The sequence below is a fragment of the Eschrichtius robustus genome, chromosome 13 (assembly GCF_028021215.1).
Source record: "Eschrichtius robustus isolate mEscRob2 chromosome 13, mEscRob2.pri, whole genome shotgun sequence".
NCBI classification, from domain to species: Eukaryota; Metazoa; Chordata; class Mammalia; order Artiodactyla; family Eschrichtiidae; genus Eschrichtius; species Eschrichtius robustus.
Window position 1 is genome coordinate 15317171 of NC_090836.1, and position 17877 is coordinate 15335047.

A 17877-nucleotide genomic window follows, 5' to 3' on the forward strand; every position below is an offset into this window, starting at 1 on the left:
CACAGCATCGACAACTGTGTGGTCCTTGGTAAGCACTGTGGGGGGATCTGCAGTAGCTGCCAGGGCTGTTGCGATGCTCAGTGGTGCCTCCAGGTCCAGCAGCTAGGGACCAGGGCAGGCAGCAGCTGCTGCTGGAGCTGGTGGTGTACATACTCACAGCTCTGGGGGCCAGCTGCAGGCGCCTGTGGAGTGGCAGGGGCTGGCTGCAGACACTCATATAGTTGGGGGGGTGGGGGGCAGGGCCAGTCTCAAGGGTGAGGACTAACTGTGGGGGCACTGGCAGCTGCAGGGATCCTGGCTGTTGGTGTGCACCTCTGTGGCTGCAGTCTCTCTCCATGGGCACGTGCATGGCAGTGAAAGCCAGTGACGAGAGTCAGGACAAGGGTGTGCAGGTGCACAGCTTGGGGGCTAGCTGCAGATGAGCCCAGTGGTGCAGACCAGTGACAGGAGAAAGGGCCAAATCTGCCCCAGACACAGCTGTGGGTATCTTGGCTGTCAGTGTGCACTCTCATAGGTGCCAGATCTCACCACAGATGTGTACATGGCAGTGGACGCCAGTGACAGAGGTCAGGCTAGTGGCATGCAGGTGCACAGTTGGAGGGGCTGTTGGAAGGGGTCAGTCATGGGGAATAGACTTGCACCTTGCACTTGAGCAGCCACTGAGGCCTGGGCTAGCTGCAGGTGTGGATCTCAGGGTCTGGCAGGGGCGGTGCAGTGGAGGAAAACAAAACCAATGAAATCTATGGGGGGGTCTGTGGCAGCTGTGTTGGCTGTTGGTTTCTTCAGTAGTGAAAGCTACTGAGGCTTTCTGCAGAGCAGGTGGCTGGGAACCATGGTAACTCCCATTGCATGGCTGATGCTGGTAGCCACCGCCCTTCTTCCTTGTTCTAGCCACCTTTATCCGTCTCAGCTTTGCTGGTCTCTGGGTGAGGTGAAAGCAATGCAGGTCCTTCATGCAGTGTCCCAAAAGGCTGGGGAAGCTGCTCGCTCACCCCACTCCTCTTTTCCAAGAGATGGGAACTCGTTCTAGCAGGGGATTTCCCTCTTGGCACTGAGCAGTGCTGGCCTGGAGGATGGGATGATGCAGGCAAAATTAAGCTATTCTCTCTTCCCTCTTTATGGAATTATTCTCAGGGGTTTTTGTTTCCCACTGTGTTGTTGAAGTTTCTTGGGTGGTTTCCTGAGCTCTCCCCAGAGCTGTTTTTGTCCGTGGATAGCTATCCGTTGATCTTTGTGAGGAGAGAGAGGCTGGGATCTCTTATTGCGCCATCTTGGTAACCCCCAGGACTTTGCTTTCTGAAATACAATGCTACTCTGCCTGCCTTCCTCAGACCACTTTATGATGTGACGAGACCAAGCACTAGAGGGCACAAGCTTTGATTTCAGTGTCCCTCTTCTCTTTGATTTCAGTGTCCCTCTTCTCTGACTCGACTTCCTCTTAGAAGTTGGGCAAATCACATACCTTCATTGGTTCCTAGGAGTTTTCTATAAAATAGATATAATACCTAATAGAAAGGTTCTGAAGCAGGTGAATTCTTGAGGGTTTTTTCTTTTTAAATTTTAGGATCAGGTTTTATATAAAAATCCTCCAATAGCCAAAATCTTTCACAGTTCCTTTCCTACACCTCCATGGACTTTTACATATTCTATGCATTTTGTCTAACTAAAGTGGTAACTTAATAAAGACTGAGAAGGCAGCTCCTGTAAAATATATTGGTGTGTTTTTAACCCTGTGTTTTGTGTTGTATGACTGATTATTCAATTCAATTCAGGAGTTTTCAGGACAAACAGGAAGGGAAAGTTAATAACATTTGGGAAAATAATTTTAAACAGTGAAGCCAAAAGAATCTCTGCTCAACTCATGTCTATTCCACCTAAGTATAGATAAAGCTGACGCATTAAGAGAAGCTTAGAGAAAAAAGCAAAAATACCAGAAAACACAGAGGTTTGGTGTCAAAGACAACACCATTTATGATAAGTATATGTCATTAATTCTAAAAGCAATTCTCTGAAAAGTTTTGCATATTTAATATTTCTCAATTTATTTGTCATTATCCGCTTATGAATCCCTTTGCAACTTATATTTTAAATTGAGAGTAGTTTGAGATAATGAACAGTCTTTCAGAGGTTTGGTTAAGTTGTCATGGATTTCTCTAGAGTTCTAAAGTTTTCAAATACGTTTGTAGTCTATCAAGTTATACCAAGTTTATAAGGCATCCATCTGAAATGACATTTAAAAGTACGTCAACAGTAATCCTTTTTAAACCATGTTTGCTATAGAAACATGGACAAAGCAGAACTTGTGATAAATGTGCTAAAGTTAATATAAGTTTTCCTACCCAACTTTAACCAAAGTTCTTTTTTTCTTTCCAGACAATGTCTCTCAACAGTAATCAAAAAATATGACTCCCACCTGAAATACCTATTGAAAACCCAGGTATTAACTTTTGTTACTTCTTTAATTAATTCAATAAGATTTTATTAACTTTCTACTCTTTTTTCTAAAGCTTTGCAAGTTTCTGAAGCTACAAAGATGAATAAAGCAGGGGGTCTACACTTGAGTGACTTTCATTCTATCATGGCAAAACAGAAAAGTAAACAGATGTGTGTAATAAAGTGTCATAGGTACTATGAAAGACCTATGTGTATACAGGACACACAAAAGAGGGTTATCAGTTTTACTTATTTGATCTGAGTGTTGAAAAATAAGTAAGCCAGCCAGAGAAGGAGCGTGGTAAGGAAAGTGCGATGTAGGGATAACTTTAAGCATACAACAACATGAACAGAGCAGGTAGCAAACAGCCTGGTGTGATTAGGAAACTGTATGTACTTTGCAATGGCTACAATTAGGGTTCAAGGTGAGAGCCTGGAAAAAAGACCAGATGAAAGGGACAAGCAGGAACCAAGTTACACAGGGTCTTAAGGACATTTTATGGACAATTTAATGATTTTCTAATTTATCAGCTGATGACATAGAGCCATTATGCAGGGTGGTAGAATGACAGATGGGTGATTATAGGACATTTCATTAACCCAAAGAAATGAGGAGGGCATGGACAAAAGCTCTACTATAGGGAAGGACAGGAGGAGACAGATTCACAACAGGTGAAGATCTGTAATTTACATGACTTGCTGAAAAACTGTGAGCAATGAAGGAACACAGTGTTTAGAATACCTCCAGATTCCTGGCTGCTGACTGACTGCATGGAGACGTCAATTAACTAAAACAGTGAAGACAGGAGAAGCTAGCTTGGCAGGGAACATAATGGATTCAGTCCAAGTCTACTGAGATTTGGCCACCTATTAGGCATCCAAGTTGTAGTCACCATTAAGCAGATCATTTCTTATAGCTTGTTCTTCCAGGGAAGGATCAGTCTTCCACAGATAAAACATTGTATGATTACAGAAAACGAGGTAAGAGAAAGTATTGAAAACAAGACTCCTTTTTCCATTAAAAAAAATGACTCTTGATATATATAAAAGGATACAGATCTTAAGTAACTACTCTTAATATTAAAAAACAGTAAAGGGTTCTGAAAATAATAAGTTATATTTCTTGATGTAGATAACAAACTCATACGTGAATTCCACATAAATATGTAAAGATATGGTGGTGACAAATACACAGCTCATAGTCCTTCCCAAATTGTAATCCTCTCACTCTAATTCCATTTTTCTTTCTTGAGCCTGGCCTGAATCTGGAAGTTTAAAATGTGGAATGTGAAAAGAATTCACAATTAAATTAAGTCTCATAAAAGTGTCATAATTACTACTTCTTTGTCATAGTCATTCTTTCTAGCATAGAATTTGAAATTTACCAGGTACCCAGGGCACATTAAGACTTCATTCCTAGATCATTTACGTCTCTTGACTAGACACAGATATACTTTTGAGGTTATCATAACTTACTTATGGATGAATTTTAATTATCTAAATGTCTCAGTACTGCTCATGTATCATAGATATCTTTTTACAAACACACAAACACATGCACAAATTTTTGAGAATCTGTAACAGTTCTTAATTTCCAAATATAGAAGTTTGATCATACCACTTACATATGAAGCCTTCAATGTCTTCACTTTGAAAGAAACGATTTTTGAAAGAAACCAATTGTTCCAAAATGACTGAAAAGTTGGCAAAACATCAAAGAAATACTGTCTTTATATTATCACTGGCAAATAGTTATTATCACCCACATCTGAATTATTTTATAAATAGGCCACAGTGTCTGCAACTTTCCACAGGAACTCCCCCCAAAACAATGAACTTTTTAAATGACATTCTTCCTACTAAGCATCAATAGCTAAATATCTAAGAAATGAGAACAGACTGTGATATTATCAATTCACAATTTTGCACTTTCTATTTGTTTGACAAGTGCATTAAGTAGCATTTCATCAGCCTTGAAAACAGTACCAATTTGAAGAATAATTTTTATATTTCTCAAACTTGGATTATTACATGATTTGAAAAAAAAATAACAAGCAGGCTGAATAAATATGCCATGAATATTATTGAATAATATGGATAACTTAAATTTCCAAATATTTTATTTCCTCAGCAATGGCTATTAACATATTTTAGACTTGACATTTCAGATTGGGCATCCTAACTATTATGTTTGTTAAATGGCTGATTTTGTAAGTAATATACATAGAGCTTTTTCTTTGGGCATTTTTTTTCCTCTCTTCTACTCATAATTAAGGAATGTTTTCTGTATTCATGCTATATTCTGAATTCATCTCTAACATTTAGGAGAAATTAAGAATAGAAGAAAGAGAAAGAATTTTCCCCTAAGGTATTACTTAATGCTTACTTAGTACAAATTACTGAACTATTTATTCACTGGACTCAACAGAAATCAAAGTCAGAACCATGCTCTGAAATTGCTGATGATCTAGTTGGAAAGACAGCATGTTCACATAATGCACATAGAGCGGTGTATGTACAGGACAAAGCAATGTAAAACCAGATTTCAATCTAGATGGAAGAATCAGCTTCTGATTCAAACTTGCTTTTTCCTAGTAGCCTCTAGTGCATTGTCTCCAAAATTTTATTTAAATGCCAAGTAGGACCTTTAGAGACAGTTAGCAATGCCTATCACTGATGACAAACCTACACTAGGATCTAGTAACTGATGCACTAATTGTAAACCAGATGGATCTGGACTGAGAAAAATCTATTCATGCTTCAAAATGTAGTTTGGCTTCATGAAACATCTGCCTGGTGTGAAATGAGCTAAAAGCCTCCAAACCCTTTACCATCAAGCCCATGGCTCAGAGGATGTACCAACTAGATAATCAGAAAAATATGGCATCTCTATTATTCAGGTATAAGTAATTCAATGAGGAAGGCAGAATAATTCTTAACTCACACTTTCCTCTCCTCAAGACCCAAATCCAACAATATCTAGCCTCTAGAGAGAGACCAAAAATTCCATTTATAAGGAGAAAGAAAGGGGGCACATAGGGATCTGATAATATATATTTACTTTTTTAGAACTGAAGCTTTCTTAGTAACAAGCAGATCAACTGTTGGATTTTCAGAAGTTTCGATATCAAACATAATTTAATCAGAGTGGCAGTAAAGACAGAATTTAGGAGCAGAGATTCCAAAGTCAGGTAAACGTATTTGCAAACCCTCTGCCACTAGGGAAGCTTTTATTCAGCCATCCTTGAGTTTATATTATTCATCACTAGAGTGAAGATAATAAAATAATGTGATTTTTTAAAAATTAACTGAACAGTAGATGTAATGTGCTTAATATTATATAGTGGCTGGAAGATAAAAAATGTTCAAGAAAAGATAAGTACAAGTGTTATTTTATTGCTATTAGAGTTGTTATTTTTAACACTATTACTAAAGTAGAGGATTGTATAGGATCTAGAAGAAAAACGTCACAAAACTGATTTGCATTCACAACAGAGTATAAGAGGTGGGAAAGGAGTAAAAAAATCATAAGAAGAAAATAGGGTGAAATGAATTGGTAACAAGGACCAGCTGAAAGGTCACAAAAGGAGAAGTCAAAGACATGAAGGAGATAAAGTCAGGTTACAAAGGAAATAAAACACCTTTGCAGAACTGGAACCTACCTTAGCAGAAATAAAGGGCATATTGAAACTACTAAAAGTCAAACCTATGTATAGAACACTGCCAGACATGAAGAAGAAGAAAACTGAAAGATCTTCAGTAAGGAAGATAATCACTAACCAACATAATCTGCATTCCTAGTGAGATACAGAATTAAAGTGTTTGTCAAAAGAATGACATGATCTGATGATTTAAGATTTGTGCAGTGAATTATATAATATACGAAGAACATACACACATACACACATACACACACACCGATTAAAGAAGAACTAAGCAGACAATCTTATTACACAATAAGTTTGGTACAAAATATTGCCAGTATCATAGGATCTGCTTTTACACCACTTCATATCTCTTTTCTTCTACATAAGAGATATCCTTTGGTGAAAAGCCATGTTGTAGCTTTTCTTTGCCATTTCAGCACCAAAGTATGCATCCATTATCAATACAGGCACCTCAAAGATATTTCAGATTCAGTTCCACGCCACCACAATAAAGTAAATATGGCAATAAAGTTGAGTCACATGATTTTTTTTTCGTTTCCCAGCGCATATAAAAGTTATGTTTACACTATACTGTAGTCTATTAAGTGCGTAATAGCATTATGTCAAAAAAACCACAATGTACATACCTTAGTTAAAAAATAATTTATTGCTAAAAAAATGTCAACCATCATCTGAGCCTGCAGTGAGTTGTAATCGTTTTTGCTGATGGAGGATCCTGCCTTGATGTTGACGGCTGCTGACTGATCAGGGTCGTGGTTGCTGAAGGTTGGAGTGGCAGCAGCAGTTTCTTAAGATAACAATGAAGTTTGCCACATTAATTGACTCTTCCTTTCATGAACGATTTCTCTGAGGCATGCAACGCTGTTTGACAGCATTTTACCCACAGTAGAACTTCTTTCAAAATTGGAGTCAATTCCTCTCAAACCCTACCACTGCTTTATCAACTAAGTTTATTTCATATTCTAAATCCTTCATTGTCAGGTCAACAATCTGCACAACATCTTCATCAGGAGTAGATTCCATCTCAAGAAACTACTTTCTTGGCTCATCCATAAGAAGCAACTCCTCATCTGTTCAGGTTTTATCATGAGATTACAGCAATTTAATCCCACCTTCAGGCTCCACTTCTAATTCTAGTGTTCTTGCTATTTCTATCACATCTGCAGTTACTTCTTCCAATGAAGTCTTAAACTCCTCAAAGTCATCCACGAGGGTTGGAATCAACTTTTTGATTCCAACTCCTATGAATGTTGGAATCCTATGAATGTAGATATTATGACCTTTTCTTTTGAGTCACAAATGTTCCTAAGGGCATCTAGAATGGTGAATCCTTTCCTGAATGTTTTCAATTGACCTTGCCCAGATCCATCAAAGGAATCACTATCTATGGCAACTATAGCTTACAGAATGCATTTCTTAAATAATAAGACTTAAAAGTCAAAATTACTCCTTGATCCATGGGCTGCAGAATGGATGTTGTACAAGCAGATATGTAAACATTAATCTCACTGTACATCTTCATCAGAGCTCTTGGGTGACCATATGCATAATATCAATATTTTGAAAGGAATCTCTTTTTCTGAGCAGTAGGTCTCAACGGTGGGCTTAAAATATTCAGTAAACCATGTTGTAAATAGATATACTGTCATCCAAGCTTTTTTGTGCCATTTATAGAGCACAGGCAGAGCAAATTTTGCATAATTCCTAAGGGCCCTAGGATTTTCAGCATGGTAAATGAGCATTGGGTTCAACTTAAAGTCACCAACTGCATTAGCCCCAAACAAGAGAGTCAGCCTGTCCTCTGAAGCTTTGAAACCAGGCATTGACTTCTCCTCTTTAGCCATGAAAGTCCTATGTGGCTTCTTCTTCCAAGAGAAGGCTGTTTTGTCTACATACATTGAAAATCTGTTGTTTAGTGTAGCTACCTTCATTAATTACCTTAACTAGATCTTCTGGATACCTTGCTGCAGCTTCTACATCAGCAATGCTGCTTCATCTTGTACCTTTATGTTATAGAGACAACTTCTTTCCTTAAACCTCATGAACCAAGCTCTGCTAGCTTCAAACTTTTTTTCTGAAACTTCCTCACCTCTCTTAGGCTTCTTAGAATTGAAGAATTAGGGCCTTGTTCTGGATTAAGTTTTGGCTTAAGGGAATGCTGTGGCTGGTTTGATCTATCCAGACCACTGCAACTTTCTCCGTATCAGCAATAAGGCTGTTTCGATTTCTTATCATCCCTATGTTCACTGGAGTAGCACTTTTAATTTCCTTCAAGAACTTTTCCTTTGCATTTACAACTTGGCTAACTGTTTGGTGCAAGAGACCTAGCTTCTAGTGCGTCTCTGCTTTCGACATGCTTAATGTCAAATGATATCCTCACTAAGCGTAATCATTTCTAGCTTTTGATTTAAAGTGGGAGATATGCAACCCTCCCTTTCACGTGAACACTTAGAGGCTATTATAGGATTATTAATTGGCCTAATTTCAAATTTTTGTGTCTCAGGGAAGAGGGTGGCCCAAGGAGAGGGAGAGAGATGGGGGAACAGCCAGTAAGCAGAGCAGGCAAAACAATATTTATAGATTAAGTTTGCCATCTTATATGGGTGAGGTTCCTGGTGCCCCAAAACAATTACAATAGTAACATCAAAGATTACTGATCACAGATCACCATAACAAATACAACAATGAAAAGTTTGAAATATTGCAAGAATTACCAAAATGTGACACAGAGACATGAAGTGAGCAAATGCTGTTGGAAAAATGGCACCGATAGACTTGCTCAACGCAGGGTTGCCACAAACTTTTAATTTGTAAGAAAATGCAATATCTGCAAAGTGCAATAAAGTGAAACATAATAAAATGAGGTATGCCTGTTTAAGGTTTAGGTTTCCTTTTTAATGAACCTAAATGGAATCAAACTATATGTACTTTTTGTGCCCCGTATTTTTCACTCAATATCGTTTTTGTGATCTATCCATATTATTCTATATATGCTTTTGAATTATTTTCATTGCTGTACATTACTCAGTTAGATTAGCAAACTTCAGCTTATCTATTCTACTGTTGATGTACATTCAAGCTAATCTAAGGGGTTTTCTAGGGTACATAACTAGGGCCATAGACTTACAAGGTAATACCAAACACTTCGTTTGGTCATACACATTTCACAATATATGAGTTCCCATTGCTTTATTTTCTCACCAATGTGTGGTATAGTCCAACTTTTAAAAATTTTGCCTACATGAGGTATATGTAATGAGATATTATTTCAGTTTTAATTTTTATCTTGCTGACTACTAATGCCTTCGTAATTCTTCACTCTTTTTAAACATAACATCAAACTGTTTACTTTCTATCTTACTTTCATTATGATGTCATATTTATTAAATCAACTTTCTTGAAGTTTATATATATAAAATAAAATACACTCATGTAAACTGTATACTTTGACTAGTTTTGAAAACGTATATACCTATAAAACCATGGAAAACAAGATATAAAACATTTCCGTTACAAAAAAAGTGCCCCAGTACTTACCTGCAGTAAAAACCCTGCCATCCTAGACATCATGGAACTAAAGATTTACTTTCTCTCAATATGTATTTCTTTTACCTGATCTCCAGTAGAATTTTACTAGAAGTGACAAGTGGTAAGAGCAGAATCCTTGCCTTCTTGTTAAACTTAGAGAGAAAGTTAGTCTTTCACCACTGAGTATGATGTTATTTGGAAGTTACATGCTTATGGCATGAAATTAGTTGCTCCTTGCTAGGCTGAAGAAGTTTCCTTCTATTCCTAATTCGCTAAGAGTTTATACCATAACTGGGTGATGAATTTTATCAAATGCTATTTCTGTATCTATACAGATGGGCATATGATTTTTTTCATGTATTCTTCTCAAATTTTAAAAATATCCTTGCATTACTGGGATAAACCACACTTTGTAACAATTTAGAACCCTTTCTACATATTTCTGGCTTCAATTAGCTAATATTTTGTTAAGGATATTTGCATCTGTATTTATGAGAGACATCAGTCTATACTTTTCTTATAATGTTGTGGCTTGATTTTAACATTGGAGTAATGCTGGCTTTATAAAATAAATTGAGAAATATACCCTCTGACTCTGACTCTGTATTCTGAAATAATTTGAGTAGATTTGGTTTTATTTCTCCCTTAAATGTTTGATAAAAATCACCAATGAAACCATCTGTTTGGAGTTTTCCTTATAAGAAGGATTTTATTATAATTTCAATTTCTTTGACATAGAATTATTCAAATTTTAAAGCCATAAATTTGCCTCTAAATTTTAGTGGCATCCCACAAATTCTGATATGTTGGCCATCATCTCTTTAAATATCTCTCTGCCCCATTCTTATCTTTCCAGAACTCCAAATGCATGTATGACTATAACAGGTATTAGATGGTATGTTCTGGTTTTTATTCCCACTCTTTTTCCCCTTTGGTTTTGGTTAGGATCATTTCTCTTGACCTATCTTCAATTTCACTGATACTTTCCTTAGCTGTGTTCAATCTGCTGATGAGTTCATTGAAAGAGTTCCCCATCTCTAATACCAAATATACTTTTATACTTCTATGATTTCCATTTGACTCTTGTATATAGTTTCCATATCTCTGCTGAAATTCCCCACATGTTCATGCATGTCATCCACATTTTCCACTAGATCCTGTAACATGCTAACCATAGTTACTAAAAGTCCTTGTCTGATTGTTCTAACGGCTGGGTTATATATTCTGTTATGCTTTTATTATGTAGAGTTGATAAATCTAGTCAAGATTTGAGCTTTGAGTTTTGTTGTTGCTATCATTATCGTCAGGGCACATCAAGCTTCAAACTCCTCCAGTGATTAGTTACTATTACCTGTACTTATATAGAGGGCCTGCAGTACTAGCGTCTTTTTCTCTGTTCCTGCTTCACTCTCAGCTTTCAACAGTCCCCGATTGCCTATGCTGCAGAGATGATCTCTCGCAATACTTTTTTGTCTCTCTCCTAGCAGTGCTTTGCTCTTGTCTATTATTCAAAATAGACTCATTTTTGTAGTAGGGTAAAGGGAGTTCTGTGGTAATGATCAACCACAGCCTTAGGCAGACTGTTTTTGAGCCTCAAGATTGGAACTTTCTTAGCATTTCTGCCTCAAGATTGGAACATTCTGGCAGCCAAACTGTACCTTATATCTGCACTTAGTCTTGTACAGGAGAGAGTTTTCTGTCCCTCCTCCGTGGTTTCTGACTGCTGACTGGTATCCATGTAGGATCCTGGACTCAAGAGAGGTCTCCTGCTCCTACCCCAGGAGCAAAAGGTTTTTGCTTCTACCATTCTCTCATCAGCAAAGGATCTTATCCCATGTCCTACCTCTCCCTCAGAAAAGGTTTTGCTTTTTCTCCCCTGCTCAAAAAGCAAGAGATTTTTGCCTGGGGTCAGGGTCACAGAGGATTTCTATCTCTTCTAGTATCATCATTTTTTCTAGTATCATAAACCAGCAACTTAGAGCTTTTGCTTCTTATGAGAGAAAGATCTACAGAATGAGATCTTTCATACCTCTCTCCCAGAAAGCTGATCACCTCCTACATACTGCACCGCTGAATGGACCTTCAGCTTCCTGCACTGTCTTATTTCCCCTGAACAACTGGTAGGTGTCCAGAAAATAGCTTACAAATGATTGGTAACTAACCTTGTGTCTTGGACTCCCAGATATTCCAAACTGACCTGCTTACTCTAGCCTTTAAGAATTTTTAAAATTTTGGCAGATTTATTCTTACCCTCGTATATAGTGGCCGCCTAGTTTTCCTGTGCTCTACCAAAGGTCAAATGTGTGCTCCATCCCCCCTTACCACTCTTTGGAATTCAGTATACTTGGTCACCTTTTGACCTCAGATCTCTAGTGGGGTCAGCAAAAATTATGATTTTTGTATATTATCTGCCTTTTTTCATTGTTACAGTGGCTCCAAAGTTCTACATTTTAAGCTGAAATGAAAATCCAAAGACTATTCTTAATCTTTAAGGAGCAGTTTGTGATAGCACTATTGAACCTGGAATAAAAATAATTCTAAATTCTCAATTTGTCTCTAAATTCATTAACTGAATTTGATAATTTTCAGTATGTAAACAGAAATAGAAATTCATTAAGATTTATATAAAACTTGGAAAATGGCAAGCTGTTACATGGCTGTTTTCAACACATATTACTTTGGTCTCCATCACACCTAAATGAAGGGAATGGGGTAGCAGGGGAACCTTTTGCTCTTTTGTTTTGTTTTGTTTTCCAGAAAGATGCAGATAAGAAAAGTTTGTTATCAATCTTCACCAATGTTCAAAATATTTTAAAAATATGCTTAATATCTGAAGTATTAGAATGCTGCTCCTTCAGACTCTATGACACGTCAAATATTTCTAAGATAAGTTTGGAATATAGCACATAAAATAACATCACAGCATTATTGTTAGTTTTCGTTAACCCATAGAGTTAGAAAGAATTTAGAGGTAGTCTAGTCCAAACTCCTATTTAATGCAAAAATTTCCTCTAAACATTCCTGATTGCTTGCATACTTATAATGTGGAAGAACTCTCTACTCACAGGGCAGCCTACTCAATTTTTGGAAAAAATAATTTTTACAAAAATTATTGAGCCAAAATGAATGTCTCTAAATTTGCAACCATTTGTTCTAATTTATCATTCCAGAGCTACTTACAGTAAATCTAATCCCCTTTTCAGTTGAAAGATCATCACATACTTGAAAGTGATTGTTTCCTTTTTCTTCCTTTTTTTCAAACTGAAATTTCCTAGTACCATCAACTATCTTTCCTTTATGCCCATTAAACTGTAGTTTTATGGCTTATGCCTCAGTACTCTGTATGCTCCAACTGTGACCCATACTTCCTCCCCCATCATCTAAATATTAAATGTTCTGAAATGTTATATACCCAGGATTCCATTTTTCTTTCCTCTATCTATATTCTCCTTCTGGACAATCAAATCCAATTTCTTGGCCAGGTATCACCTCTATGAAAATAATGCCCAAATCTAGCTTTGATATCTCTTGAAATCAGGGACTAATCCTGTGTTTTGTGTCTGTAGAATATCTCATATGATGGATCAGCCATCATAGGATTTGTAAATTTTAGGCTGATTATTCCCCACCAAACATGATGTATGTGTATGTGTGGGTGGGTGTGTGCACACATGTATGTATATTTGGGGGGGAAACCTAATGGTTTGGGGTCAGAAAAGTTCTGCATTTGCTTTTGCCTGAGTCCAAAATAGTAACAACACTCTGGCACTATTTCTAGCATAACTTCCTGCTAAGGGTAGTGTAAATTAATACTTCACAATTACACACAACACGATTTCTCAGATAATCATTTTCCTCATTCAAAGCCCCAGGGTAGAGAGAGGATTCTTCAAAAGTTCTCTTGATCAGTAGGCATTGTTTTTCTTCTCCCACCTTCTCCAGGTGACAGTCTATCCAGTGTCAGGGCTTTATTCAGGGATCTCAGCTCCAGGTCTGCCCCTTCCCTACCTCAACCAATTGGTTTAGGTCTAAAATTTCAGCACTTGTCCCACTGTAAGCAGTAAACACCAATCTCTAAGCCCGCCAACATTTTCTTCAGGCCACTGACATATCAATGTTGAAGCTACTGCTCAGGCTTTAAGCTCCCTCCTTAAATTTCTGTCAGCCAGAGACTTATCCTATCTTTGTTTTGGGCTAAAGTTTGGATTTACATTTTTTTCTATGGTTCAGCTAATGTTTATGTGAGCACACACTGTGTGTGTGTGTGTGTGTGTGTGTGTGTGTGTGTTTAAGGTGACTATGTTTTCTCAGTCCAACAATTGCTAGAGCTACAACCCCACTGCATTTCGGATGAAGGCTGAGTCTACTTGGTTGTCCCATTGGCAACTCAAGCTCTGTGTATCAAAAAATACACGCATCACAATTCCACCAAAACTCTTCCCATTTTGCCTGTGTTTCCAGCCATAATTAATGGCACTCTGTCTTTTGGTTTTCCAAGTATGAAGTTTTGGAATCATCTTAAATCCAGTCTTCCTGTTGGTGCTCAATCCAATTAATCACCAAGTTAATTCTACAACTGCAAAATTTCACTTAACGTATTCTAGCAAACTCAGTGACTCAAAAATGAAGTAATTATTTATCTTTCAGAATTTTTATGTAGATCAAATGAGATAAAGAGATCAAATAAGAAGCACTGCAAGACTGCAGTAAGAGATGGAGCAAATTAGCCGAGTGACCCAAGTCAACCCAGCATTTGCACTTTAGTAATATTTTACGGATTCCTGCAAATTCACATATATCACATATCTACTAAGAATGTACGAATGAACACTAAACTTAGCACCTAATACATACCTCTCTCATAGTTTTAATGATTTTTTAATTTTCATCTTATTTGTTATCTGGGCACGTACAGTGTCTGATTTCTCTTATAAACTGAAAAGTCTGTGTGAATGGATAAAAAGGAATTAATTAAAAATGAATTAACTAAAATTTAGCCCTCATTCTCTGCTAGGCACCTTTTCTATTTTACCTTACTTACTTTTACAACTAACCAAAAATCAATTATTATTGTTCCAATTTTACAGAAGAGGGAATTCAGGCCCATGGAAGTTAAATAATTTGATAATGGTCCTAGGTAGAAATGGGGCAGAATCAGGATTTTATCACACATAACCTTATTGCAGAGCTGGAAACAGAGTTTCCTATGCTGTTGTGAATGAGTATATTAACATTATATTAATAATTGGGTTGCTCTCTTTGGGGAAAGCCCTATTTGTTAATAGTCAGTCTCAAATGTGGTACTCAACACTAAACTCCAGTTCAGATTATATACATGTGCTGAGCTCTAACTTTCTGGTTATGGAGAGTACACATCTTCTAATTTAATTTAATAATAAAGTAGCTCTTCTGGCAGCCACGTCACAATGTTGACTCATTGAATTCACACATAAATGAAACAACTGAGCTTTTTCCACATGAATTACTCATAAATTTTTCTTCCCATGTTATAACTGAGTAGTTGTATTTTCTTAATCTGTGAAAGATTTAAAATGAAACCCAATTAAGTTCATTTTTATTTTTTTTCCTTTTAGCTCATTAATCAAGTCTGTTGACAATTCCGGAGTCCTGATTGTGTCTTTCAAAGTATTAGTTAGCCATTCTTTGTAGGTTTTGTCATCAGTTTTCAGTGTTTATAAAATCTTATAAAAGGTACTGACAACATATTAAAAAGTTTTGTTTTTCCACAAAAGACACAAAATGATGTTCCTTAAATATAATACCTGTTTTCTGTCTTTATATTGATAATGTTTTGCTAAGAAAATGATATAGAATAAGTAGAGTTAAATTCTTTTTATGCTATGAATTCATATCTTTGTGTAAAAAAAAAGGAAAAATATTTTTCCACCTCTTTTGAAATAAACTCCATTTTGAAATCCTCCATTGGAATGACTGTGATTCTGGAATTGATAGAGCTGATGTGTTTTGAAAAGCCAACATTATTAATGATACATATAAAATACATTAAAATATTATAGAGTGAAAGGTGATTAGCACGGATTAAAGAAGAAAGGATACTTCTCAACATAGTTACTGGTAAAACACAAAAAAAGAATAAGGACAAAATAGGGCATTTTTTTTTAATGAAAGCTAATTTAAGAACATGTGAAAGCTGAGAAATAAAAAATAAAACAATGAAAAGCTCTTAGAACTGTGACCACAAAATCTGTGTATAACTATCTTAAGCAAAGCCAGCAATTTTGATTTTAAGAATAGCTGGTCATTACTGTAGACCGTACTTGTCATCAGTGATTTTTTTGAAACATCAGTTGCTTAAAAGACAATACAATCAAATGATTACCAAACACCCCAGCACCAAACTTCATTGTCCCAAATTTGTTCTGAAATCGGATTTTTAATAATTTTGCCCTCCTGTACACTGCTTATAAACACAGATGCTTTCTGAAACTCTACATAGGTCTGCCATCAGTTGTCTTGCTTTCAAAGTATTCTGCGGGAGCCACAGACTTTCAATCTCTCTCTCTCTTTCTCTCTCCCCCTCCTTCCCATTTTATATCAGATAATGTTAAATTAGAGTTGATATATATAAAATACTAATAGTCCTACTTTCCAGCATTTACTTAATGCAAATTATGGCTTAGGCCACAGGATAACCAGTCTTGAGAACACTTTACATGGAAACAACCACATTGTATTCCATTTCCTCTTCCTGGAAAGAGAGGTAGTTTAAAGATAAATTAGTGTCCCCTTGATTGCAATAAATTGTAAGATGTCAATCTTTTCATCTACAGCAAAATGTGGATAATATTATTGAAGATGTTAAAAATATATGCATTGTTCTGGGATGTGTGGAGACCAAACAAATTACAGATGCTGTAAATGAACTAAATCTTATTCTTCAGAGAAAAGCAGAGGTAAATACACTCATTTATTACACAGTAATTATTTTAAACCTAAGTTCAATAATTAATTAAGGAGAGTGAAAGACTTTTGACTAACTAGCATATATGTGGTGTGTGAGTGTGTGTGGGTACATGTACATTTCAATCATTCGCGGGTAATGGAAACTCAATTCTATTATACCAAAAGGATTTAATTAAATTAAAAGGAAATTTCTTATACCTTTGAAGTGTAACTACAATATAACCTTCAAGTGAGACTGAAATCAACTCTACAATCCTACCTAGATGAATATGCTTATATAATAATATTCACAGGCAAGCGTTTGTATAGTCTATTAATGGCTCTCATGCACACCAGAGTATGCAGATGTAAGCACCCATGCTTGCATGGACAAGCACATATGCAGGAAAGAAGAGATCAGTTCATGTGGTATTTTTTGCTAAATCTTCAAGGCACTCTGCTTCTATGATCTCACATTCTGTGATGATTTCCTGGTTTTTCAGTTTAAAAAATGAGTATTATGTGATTGTTTTTTTAAATCTCAGAAATATGATGTAGATTACGTGTGATTATTGCCCAAGAAAAAGATTAGGACATCTGGTTACAACAAATCATTCAATCTTGTTATAAGTTTAGCACGTGATAAAGCCAAAAGATATGATGCTGCTGATAATAATAATAACTAATACTTGATAGTGTATTGCAATAATAGTTTCATTTATGTATTACTTCATTTCACTTAATTTTTATTTAATTTCAATTCATCCTCACAGCAATACCTTGAAATTGATATTTTAAAGTTCATTTTAGTATTAAAATCTGATGCTTAGAGTGCTTGTGTACAGAGGATTAATAAGTGGCAAAACAGAGATTTGAATCCAGGCCTCTAAACACACTCCAGTACATATGAAACTTCATGAGAGAGTGATTGCATTCATTCCTTATCTGGATGGATAGGAACAGCAGAGATTATATTACCTTGAATGTGCCAGCCTTGAAATTTCAAAAAGATAGATTTAGAAAGTAGACAATTATACTAATATATGTAAATCGCCATGCTTATTTTTTCAAATAGGTGACTGATAAAAATCAGTAATTTCCTAATGTTGGACTTCCTATGTCTTATTATAATTAGAATTGTGGGGTTTTGCGATTAGATGTAATAATGAATATAGAAATTCAAATACCTTATTTGCATTACATGAACAGTGATAGTGATAACTAAGGAGCAATAGAGTTATACCACCAAAAGATTTTCCAACACTTGAAGTTAAGCCAGGATACCAAGGTAGTGAGAATTAACTTTCAACAAGGCATTCGTTTC

At 36.2% G+C, this 17877-nt stretch overlaps 1 protein-coding gene across 3 annotated transcripts in view; it reads left to right on the forward strand.

Moving 5' to 3' along the window:
• The window catches only part of PIK3C2G (phosphatidylinositol-4-phosphate 3-kinase catalytic subunit type 2 gamma), a 346938-nt gene that overhangs the window by 38655 nt on the left and 290406 nt on the right, over window positions 1-17877 (forward strand). For all 3 annotated transcript variants that reach the window (XM_068560099.1, XM_068560101.1, XM_068560102.1), the window contains exons 7-8: window positions 2374-2437; window positions 16442-16564. In XM_068560099.1, coding sequence (XP_068416200.1) covers window positions 2374-2437; window positions 16442-16564 — 187 coding nt within the window. The remainder of the gene's footprint in view (window positions 1-2373; window positions 2438-16441; window positions 16565-17877) is intronic.